The sequence below is a fragment of the Trachypithecus francoisi genome, unplaced genomic scaffold (assembly GCF_009764315.1).
Source record: "Trachypithecus francoisi isolate TF-2019V2 unplaced genomic scaffold, Tfra_2.0 Contig00090, whole genome shotgun sequence".
NCBI classification, from domain to species: Eukaryota; Metazoa; Chordata; class Mammalia; order Primates; family Cercopithecidae; genus Trachypithecus; species Trachypithecus francoisi.
In genome coordinates, this window is record NW_022680471.1 from 229,364 (window position 1) to 239,743 (window position 10,380).

The following is a 10,380-nucleotide window of genomic DNA, read 5'->3' on the forward strand; positions in this document are numbered from 1 at the left end:
TTTATGTGACCGTATCTATTCGATTCTCCTGGTAAAGACCTGAGTGGAATTTCTGGGTCATATGGGTAACTCTATGGTTAGCTTTTTGAGCAACTGCCAAACTTTTTCCAGAGGGCTCTACATTCCCACTAGCAACATAGTGGATTCCAGCTGGGACCCAGAGAGTCCCAGCTTCTGTGTGTCCTGCCAGCACTTGTCTCACTGTGTTTTGGGTTGTGGCCGTTCCAGTTGGCGGGCGTTTTCCCAGTGGCTAGTGATGTTGTGCTGCTTCTCGTGGGCATGTGGCCCATTTTTCTGCCTTCTTTGGAAGGATGTCTGTTCGACTCCTTTCCCCGTGTTTAAATGGGGTTATTTGTTTTTTATTATTGAATTGTAAGTTCTTTATATATCCTAGGTACCAGGTCCTCATGCATGATTTGCAAATATTTTCTTCCATTTGTTGTCCTTTGAAGCACAAAAGTTTTAAATTTTGATGAAATCTAATTCAACTCTCTCTTTTATTGCTTGAAGTTTTTGCTTTGGACCTAGAAAATCATTGCCTTTGGTCAAAAAGATTTTCTCCTGCATTTTCTTCCAAGATGTTCGTAATTTCAGCACTTATATTTAGGTCTGTGATCTACTTTGACTTAATTTTTGTGTATAGTAAGAGGTGGGGTCCAAATTTGTTCTTTTCAAGTGACCCATCAGGTGTCCCTATCCCATCTGTCATAACGATGCTTTCCTCCCTGTGGGGTGACCCTGGCCTCGCTGTCAGAGACCAGCTGGCTGTAAGCGCTCGCATGTCTCTCTGAAGAGGCTCCGCGGTTCTGGTCACTGTGCCTGAGCTCCAGGTGCTGCCAGGTGAGGCCCCTGCTGCTCACCCTGAACTGTGCTTTCTCCCAGCCACTCTCCTTCCAGATGCAGCCGAGAGCAGTGTTCAGGCACACGCAGGTCTCAGCACACCCCACTTTGTCCTACTGCAACTCTGGGTGTGCTTGAAGCCCTTAGGCCAATCTGCATTCTTTGCTGGATTCAGAAACATTCACACGGTGCTCCAGCCAGAAGCTTCTCAGAAGGAGGAGGTGTTTCAGGGGGCCTCTAGCACAGCATTCCACTGCTTCCGTTCCCAGGACCTACGGGTATCCGGGCCCACGGCAGGCATTTTGGCATCTGTGTATTTGGGATCCTTTCTGCCCTGTGGCTCGAGAACATCAGGAAGTCCCAGCATGACCCCTCTTGAGACTGGTGGGAGTTTGTCCCATGTCTGAACAGAGGTGATTGGGGATTTGGTAGGAGATCACCTAGAAAGGCCGCTCTCGGGACTGCTGTTTAGGCTGTGAACTCCCAGCAGACGACTTCATCTTGGCCTCAGACTCCAGACAGACACCTCTTAATATATTGAAATATCTTCTTTGAACGTTTTACAATGCCAGTAGAACACTTTTAAGTCAAGTTGTACTGTATTACACACATGCGCGCGCACACACCCGCTTCCCTTCAGAAGTGGAGCTGCGCGAGCCCCTTTTCATCTTTGCGGTGGCGGATGAGTTGTGATTGTTTGCCATGGGTGGTGGTAGAATGTTAAGCGTGTTTGAATAACCACTGAGAATAGGTTGATTATGGAAGGAAAACATGGACAAAGTAGATTATGGACTGAATTGGGTTATACCAAGGAATTCCTGTTGCTTTTGCTAGTTGTAATAATAGCTTTGTGTTTTGGTAAGAAAAAGGCCTTAGTGTTTAGTAATGCATACTGAAGTAGATGGGGCAAAATAATAGGTTATCTGAAATTTGCTTTATTTTTTTATCTTATTTATTTATTTATTTTTTTGAGACAGTCTTGCTCTGTCACCCAGGTTGCAGTGCAGCAGCGTGATCTCAGCTCACTGCAACCTTTACCTCCTGGGTTCAAGGGAGTCTCCTGCTAAGTAATCCAAGTAGCTGGGATTACAGGCACCTACCACTGTACCCGGCTAATTTTTGTATTTTTAGTAGAGATGGGATTTCACCACGTTGGTCAGGCTGGTCTCAAACCCCTGGCCTCAAATAATCTGCCCACCTCGGCCTCCCAAAGTGCTGGTATTACAGGCGTGAGCCACCATGCCTGGCCTGAAATTCGCTTTAAAGTACCTCAGGCAAATACAGAAATGTACACGGCTCGATTGGTGATGCTGAGGCATCAACATGCTGAGATCTCGGGATCCGGGTGATAGGCGGCTGGAGGGTCGCTGTGCTATCCTTTCTTCCTGCAGTTGGAAATGTTCATAATTTGAAGAAGGATGTTAAGGTTGGGGGTGTAGGACTTCCGAAAACATTACATCTCCCATGGGAATTGTTGAGAGTGAGTGGCCACAGTTGCTCTAAGGCCAGCCGAGCAGATAAGTGTCTCTCCTCAGCTCTCCAGGGTCTGCGGGCAGCTCTTCTTTTGCCTCTAGTTGCATTTCTTGAGAACAGTTAGGTACATTTCCTTTCTTTTCTCTCCCTTTCCTGCCCAGACATTATACAACGTGAAGGCTGAGATCTTTCCCCCTTCGGGAATGGAGTACTGCAGAACAGGCTCCCTCTGCTCCCTGGAGGTGTCGATCACGAGGCTCTCAGACCTCTTGGAGGTGGATAAGGATGAAGCACTGACCGAATCTGATGAGCATTTTTCGACAAAGCTTATGTATGAAGGTAGGTGGTCTCGAACCCATGGGCTGAAGCGGTCCTCCCGCCTTGGCCTCCCAGAGTATTGGGATTACAGGTGTGAGGCGCTGCACCTGGCCCATCTTGCATGTTGAGTGGCTCTTTTACCCAGGCATCATAGCATGACACCCTGTGCCGTTAGTCACATGAGAAGCATGGCTTCCTGAGTTGTGCAGATCTTCCAAATGGGGGCACCTCTTGTTTGACAATATTTTTTTTAAATCTGCATTTGTGATCTCTCAGGGAGAGCTTGGAGCCTCAGGACTCTTTTAAGCTCACAGTGGCAAGTGTAAGTTTTCCAAAATTCTGATTTTTGCTCAAAGTCTCAGATGGCATCATTGGCAGCAAATACTCATGTTGTTTTCTTTGAAGTGACAGGCTTACATCATTCATTTTTAATCGAACGTCTGCCAAATACCCAACACTGAATAACTAGCTTCCCCAGCACTCTTGCAAGTGGAAAGGGTGTTCTGTGAAAACAGCGGCTATTTCGGCTCACAGCACCGAGCGCTCCCCACGTGCTTTCCCTGAGCCAGCTGTCATTCTGCAGCAGAGACCCCGAGAATGTCAAGAACACAAGCACTCAAGAGTGGAGGGAGGCCGAGACGGGCGGATCACGAGGTCAGGAGATCGAGACCATCCTGGCGAACACTGTGAAACCCCGTCTCTACTAAAAAATACAAAAAACTAGCCGGGCGAGGTGGTGGGCGTCTGTAGTCCCAGCTACTTGGGAGGCTGAGGCAGGAGAATGGCGTGAACCCGGGAGGCGGAGCTTGCAGTGAGCTGAGATCCGGCCACTGCACTCCAGCCCCGGCGACAGAGCAAGACTCCGTCTCAAAAAAAAAAAAAAAAAAAAAAAGAGTGGAAATAACTCAAATGTCCTTCAGCTTGAGAGCGGTTAAACAAACTGGCACATCTGATTCCTCCTCAGCAATGAAACAGAAGGGACTGTTGACACACGCAGTGCTGTGGTTGGATCTCAAGGGCATTGTACTAAGAAGAAGCCAGTCCTATAAGGAGGTGTACTGTGTGATTCCGTTTCTAAATGACACCCTCAAAATGCCAGCCGCAGAAGGAGGGCGGGGCAGTGTTGCACAGAGCAGCAGGAGGCCGTCCTCTGTGGTAATGGAGAGTTCTGGGCCAGGGCCGCTGTGGCGGTTACAAGAATCTACACATGTGACAAATGCCATAGAATTAGACCCAAAGAATGCCTGCAAAAGGTGCTGAAATCCAGTGGGGTTTGCAGCCTGATTCATTCTGTAGTGAAATCTAGTGAGGTCTACGTTCTGCTTCACTCCATATTGAAATCCAGTGGGGTCTGCAGCCTGGTTCACTCTGTAGCGAAATCCAGTGAGGTCTGCAGCCTGATTCACTCTAGTGAAATCCAGTGAGGTCTGCAGCCTGGTTCACTCTAGTGAAATCCAGTGAGGTCTGCAGCCTGGTTCACTTGGTAGTGAAATCCAGTGAGGTCTGCAGCCTGGTTCACTCGGTAGTGAAATCCGGTGAGGTCTGCAGCCTGGTTCATTCTGTAGTGAAATCCAGTGGGGTCTACAGCCTGGTTCACTGTATGTTACCAATGTCAGCTTCCTGTGTTACATGAGATGGCACAGTTGGGTGAAGCTGGTGATGAAGGTTTGTGACCCCTCTACTATTTTTACAACTTCTTGTGAGTCTATAAACATTTCACAATTAAAAAACAAAAAAAGTGTACTCAGGAGCTGAATTTAATAAAATGAACACTTTTGACTACTTTGTGAAGTGTGGCATTTTGTTTTGGTTTTTTGCTGTGAGTTCATGGCAGTGATCTGGCTCCTGAGTCATGCCATTGTGGTTGCCCCAGCAGCACCGAGGTTAGCAGCGTGGAAAGGCAGGAGTGTGAAAGCTATGAGCTTGCGGGTGCCCTGAGAGCCACACTCTGAGAACCGTCACTCCGTTGCCTTCCTCCGGACACTCCTAGGGCCTCTGTGTGTCCTGTAGTAGCCCCTGTCCTCAAAGGTCTGCCATTCCTACCTACCGGATGTCCATCTCCCTGAGCCCTTCTCTGCTGCTCATGGCCTTCTGGTCACTCACTCCCCCTGGGCGATTGCTCGGTGTCCTCATGATGGGAAGCTGTGACCTCTTTGCCAGGCCAACTACTACTGGATGGCAAGGATCCTGTCTTGCTTACTGGATGGCAAGGATCCTGTCTTGCTTACTTTCATTTCATATCTCCAGGGCTGGTCCCAGTGAATGATCACTTAGGTGTTTGAATTGCATTGAATTACATGAGGGTTGTTTTAATAATCAGTGTTAATAATAACACCTGCCATATATTAAGACACTACCATGTCCCAGGAGTGGGACTAAATGCTTTACATACAAGGGTTCTTCAAACAAATCACGGAAGATACATTATGAAAAAACTATGCATGGATTTCAATACTTTTTGCACCAAAATAAGCTCCTCCTCACTGAGCAGGATCGAGTTTGAGGCACTAAGAAGGAGAAGACGTCAGTTTAAAAGCGCCCCTCTCAGAGCAACGTGAATTCTGGTAAAATTAAATCAGGAGCCAACACTGGCCGGGCGCGGTGGCTCACGCCTGTAATCCCAGCACTTTGGGCAGCCAAGGCAGGCGGATCACCTGAGGTCAGGAGTTCGAGACCAGCCTGGCCAATATGGTGAAACTCCATCTCTACTAAAAATACAAAAAATTAGCTGGGTGTGGTGGCGTGCACCTGTAATCCCAGCTACTTGGGAGGCTGAGGCAGGAGAATCGCCTGAACCCAGGAGCTGGAGGTTGCAGTCAACCGAGATTGCGCCATTGCACTCCAGCCTGGACAACGAGAGAGAAACTCCGCCTCAAAAAAAAAAAAAAACCATCAAATTTATGGTGAAGCTTGGGTGGAAGAATGGTGAAATCATTGATGCTTTATGAAAAGTTTATGAAATTCTTTGGACAGTGCCCCAAAGAGTTAAGTAGTTTGCAAATGGATACCTTGTTTTAAGAAGGGACGAGATGATGCTGAAGATTAAGGCCACAGCAAGCAGACCATCCACATCCATTGTCAAGGAAAAAATTCACCTTTTTCATGCTCTAATTGGAGAGAACTGACAATTAACAGCAGAAATGAGAGCCAACACCGCAGACATCTCAACTGGTTCAGCTTATGCAATTAGGACAGAAAGGTGAGCAAACGTTCCACTCAGTGGGTGCCAAAACCCTAACACCCAGGTCCACGGCCAACCAGAGCAGAGCTTCCCATGGAAACTTCAAACACATGGGATCAAGATCCTGAAGCATTTACTCAAAGAACCTTAACAGGAGATGCAGTGTGGCCTTCCCAGTACCATTCTGAAGACAAAGCAGACACGGCAATGGCTACCAAGAGGTGGGGTGGCCCAGCCAGAGCAGAAGCAGACCAATCAAGAGCAGAGGCCACAGCAATAGGTTTTTGGGATACTCAAGGCATTTTGCTTATTGACTTTCTGGAGAGTCGAAGGACAACATCATCTGTGTATTATGAGAGTGTTTTGAGGAAGATAGCAAGAGCTTTGGTAGAAAAACCCCTGGGGAAGCTTCACCAAAGAGTCCTCCTCCACCACAACAATGCTCCTGCTCATTCCTCAAACGAGCCCAACTTTGCGAGGGTTTCTGTTGGAAATCATGAGGCATCCACCTTATGGACCTGATTTGGCTCCTTCTGACTTATTTTTGTTTCCTGATCTTAAAAAGTTTTTAAAAGGCACCCATTTTTATTCGGCTAATAATGTAGAAAAAGACTGCCTTGACATGGCTAAATTCTCAGGCCTCCCAGTTCTTCAGGGATGGACTAAATGGCATTGTAAGCAATGGCATCCATTGCTTACAAACATGTCTTGACTTTAGTGGGGCTTATGTTGAGAAATAAAGCTTATATTTTCTGTTTGCATCTTTGGATTCCATTTTTGCGTGAACTTTTTGTAGTTCCCTCATACATATCTCTTTCCATCCTTAAAAAGCAGCTCTGTGAGGCTGGTGGTGTTCTCACCACTATACAGAGGTCATCGAGCCTAGAGGCCTTGGGATGCTCTTCTGAGTGGCAGAGTTGGCTTCAGACCCAGTGGTCTTGGAGACTGTCACTTACCAGACAGAACTCATTTAACTGCCAAAGTAACCATACTTTGGAAGATGACACAAAAATTTGAAATCAAAATTAATTCATTTATTAACCTCACAGGAAAAATGCCGTTTTCTGTACACGTCCAGCATAATTCATTCTAATCCAGAACGAATTGAAGTTGGACTCAGTGAAATAGGTGTTGTCACCGTGAAAGTGCATGGCTATATCTTCAGGTGCAGCTACAAGGCACTGGGCTCTGTGTCCGCGGTGTTTTGTCAGACACCGTTGGGTAAGAAGATTAGGTAACGATGGCTGTGACTCTCGCCCGAGTACTTGAAGGCCCGTCCTGGGTGACACAGCGCTTCCTCTCGTTTCAGTTGTCGACAACAGTAGCAATTGGGCAGTGTGTGGGAAAAGCTGCGGTGTCATCTCCATGCCAGTGGCTGCTCGGGCCACTCACAGGGTCCACATGGAAGTGATGCCGCTCTTCGCGGGGTATCTCCCTCTGCCCGACGTCAGGCTGTTCAAGTACCTCCCCCATCATTCTGCGCACTCCTCCCAACTGGACGCTGGTAAGGACTTTTTAAGAAAAAGTTTACCTTCAGTATTCAAGCAGGTGATGACTTTGTGCGAGAGCTGATACGCTTGTGAGTGAGCAGGTGTGAGAACTGGCGGCATGTTTTCAGTGCCAGGAGAAACTGGTACCAGAAGCCTCGTCTGCTGTTAGAATCTCAGGCACTGCTCTGAAACCAAGCCTCTGTGCGCAGAGTGCTCTGTAAAGGGGCAGCGTCGGGTGGCATTCTGCACATTCAGCCTGGTTCCATGTGGCTTTGCCAGTCCCCAGGTGAGTGTGGGCACAGCTTGGGTCTAACTTCCTGTGTGTTTTGCAGACAGCTGGATAGAAAATGACAGCCTGTCAGTAGACAAGCACGGGGACGACCAGCCAGACAGCAGCAGCCTTAAGAGCAGGGGCAGCGTGCACTCGGCCTGCAGCAGTGAGCACAAAGGCCTGCCCATGCCCCGGCTGCAGGCACTGCCGGCCGGCCAGGTCTTCAACTCCAGCTCAGGCACGCAAGTCCTGGTCATCCCCAGCCAAGATGACCACGTCCTGGAAGTCAGTGTAACATGACAGCGCTGGGGTGAACACATGCCATGGCCCAGCTAGGAGTGCACTTTATGGGACTGTGACTGGACTCTTCTCCGTTCTGGCTCCAGCCAGACCTTCAGTGGTCCTGCCTGGCTGTGGGGACGTCAGAGAGCATCATCATGCAGCTGGCCAGCGAGTTCTGTTGTTGTTTTCATGCCGCCTGTGATCTCAGATTCCTGCTTTTCTCACCCCGTCCCCATGCTGGCGTCCCACGCCACTTACTCAGAGCTCCAGCCTCCCTCCCCCTACCTCACACGCTGCTCATGAAAGTTGCCACCCATGCTGTCTCCACGAAGCAGCCTCTGTCTGCTGGCTCTTTGTGGAAGGCCATTTGTCTTTCAGGTAGACACTCAGCAGGCCTTGCATTCTTAGTGACATGTGTGTGCCTTTCTGGTCACACAGCTGTCCAGGTTCCTGATCGGGGTTTGTGTCCCCTAAGGGGTAAAACAGCCGTTTACCGCAGATCCTCTCGTGCTTTTCTAGAGTAACACCCTTCTAGGGGAGGTGGGTGGGGGGAGGGAGGGATCATAACCCCTTCTGTGCCTTGGGATGCCAGAGCTGGGGGACCTGGAGGCCCATCAGCCGGAGCCACGTGAAAGGTACTGAAGAAAGCTGAGACCCGGCTGTGAGGAACTCCTCGGCGGTGAGGTGGTTTAGGGAGAAATGTCCCCTATAATGTTGATAGAATATCATATGCACTGGGAGTTAAATATGTATTTAATTTAATGATCATTATATATGTGGGGGTTAATACGTTTTTCTGTCCCTTTAAAGTCTTTACATGTCATTGTAGCTGTATAATCATTATTTTTCTTTTGCACCTTAAGTCTTAGAAATTAAGATGTTCCATCGTGAGGATGAGAGAGGTCCTCAGTGGGTTTTCAGTCTGGTTGTAGGGAAGGACTCAAGTCCTGGAATGTCCTCCGCTGGTCTACTGAGTTGCAGTCACACTGTTCCAATGGATTATTTGCTTTCGGTTGTAAATTTAATTGTACATATGGTTGATTTATTATTTTTAAAAATACAGACTAACTGATGTAATGTTTATGTGTAAGTTGCACCAAAAATCAAGGACAAAAATAAGTGTGTTTGTTTTTACAGGTGTGAAAGTCACAGCTTGTAAATAAGTGTTGTACGTATTAAACCTTTTCCAGCTCTCCAAAGTGATGTATTTTTGTACATATGAAATAGAGTACTCTTAATTTCCTGGGCAAGCGTGCTTGGAATTGAACTTGACAAGATTAGCGCGAGCAGATAGAATCGGGTCCAGCAGCGAGTGGCCCTCGTGTGAATCCCCGTGGATGTGCAAGTCGTGGAGAGAAGGAGCACCGGGTTCCCGCCCAGCACGGTGCTTGTGGGAGGCAGTGGGGCGTGGGAGGAAGGAGGCACAGACTGGGGAAACGTGACAGCTGTCATTTCCAGTATTCTCTGTGTTGTCTTTTAGCTCATTCAATAAATAAAGGTGATGTGATTTTTTTTTCCTTCTACGTCTTTTTCATTTGTAGAAACTGGAGACATGTAAAGAAGATAAATAATTGTGTATTTAAACTTCCCAGAAATTTATCTTCCTCGTGTGCAGTTTAAAACTAACAAACTTGGTCAAACTAGTTAGCAGATTAGAACTTCAGAATCTAATGATAGTTTAGGGTTTCTAAAATAAGGTTTTTTTATCGTAAAAATTGACGATTGCCCTGCATTTCTACCAAGTCCTGTGAATAAAGAGATGGGAGATTTGATTCTGTCAGAAGAGCCTGTAATCCGTGTTGTCAGCCTGGGAGGCTTCCCCAGTCCATAATGTAGCTTTCCCTCTTACCCTTTCTCTCTTACCTTCTGGAAGAGGGAATGTGATTAAATGTTTTATTTATTACTCTCTGATATTCTTGTATCTAGTTCTACTCCCAGGATGAAATTATCCAACTTCATATATATTTAGAGGAAGAAAGTGAAGGAGAAATTTAAAATGTTTACAGTGCTTTCTTACTGCCTGAAAATGGAATGAAATCAAATTTATCAGTTTTTTCCCCCAATTACCCAAAAGATCTTTTGCAAATTATGTTACATGAATGCTTCTGCCTCTTTAAGACAAAGAAGGGGCCGGGCGCGGTGGCTCAAGCCTGTAATCCCAGCACTTTGGGAGGCCGAGACGGGCGGATCACGAGGTCAGGAGATCGAGACCATCCTGGCTAACACGGTGAAACCCTGTCTCTACTAAAAATACAAAAAATTAGCCGGGTGAGGTGGCGGGCGCCTGTAGTCCCAGCTACTCGGGAGGCTGAGGCAGGAGAATGGCGTAAACCCGGGAGGCAGAGCTTGCAGTGAGCTGAGATCCGGCCACAGCACTCCAGCCTGGGCGACAGAGCGAGACTCCGTCTCAAAAAAAAAAAAAAAAAAAAAAAAAAAAAGACAAAGAAGGTTACCCAAAATTGTCATTTTTTTCTTAATGTTTGTCATAAAAGTCCTAAAAGAGTAACTGTAATTGGATTTTTATT

The 10,380-nt window shown here is 47.2% G+C and overlaps 1 protein-coding gene and 1 long non-coding RNA gene across 14 annotated transcripts in view; both read left to right on the forward strand.

Annotated features, from left to right (window-relative positions):
• TRAPPC10 (trafficking protein particle complex 10) overlaps positions 1 to 9,372 on the forward strand; it is a 99,898-nt gene extending 90,526 nt beyond the window's left edge. For 12 of the 13 annotated variants that reach the window (XM_033227677.1, XM_033227942.1, XM_033227764.1 and 9 more), the window contains 3 exons: positions 2,475 to 2,652; positions 7,122 to 7,316; positions 7,635 to 7,873. In XM_033227677.1, the coding sequence (XP_033083568.1) occupies positions 2,475 to 2,652; positions 7,122 to 7,316; positions 7,635 to 7,873 (612 nt within the window). Of the gene's footprint in view, positions 1 to 2,474; positions 2,653 to 7,121; positions 7,317 to 7,634 lie in introns of all 13 variants that reach the window. The other variant, XM_033227410.1, reaches the window with a different exon arrangement.
• On the forward strand, positions 3,528 to 4,410 carry LOC117093385. Its single transcript, XR_004441128.1, has 2 exons — positions 3,528 to 3,980; positions 4,020 to 4,410. It is a non-coding gene; the product is annotated as an uncharacterized LOC117093385 (long non-coding RNA).
• Positions 9,373 to 10,380: the final 1,008 nt, after the last annotated feature.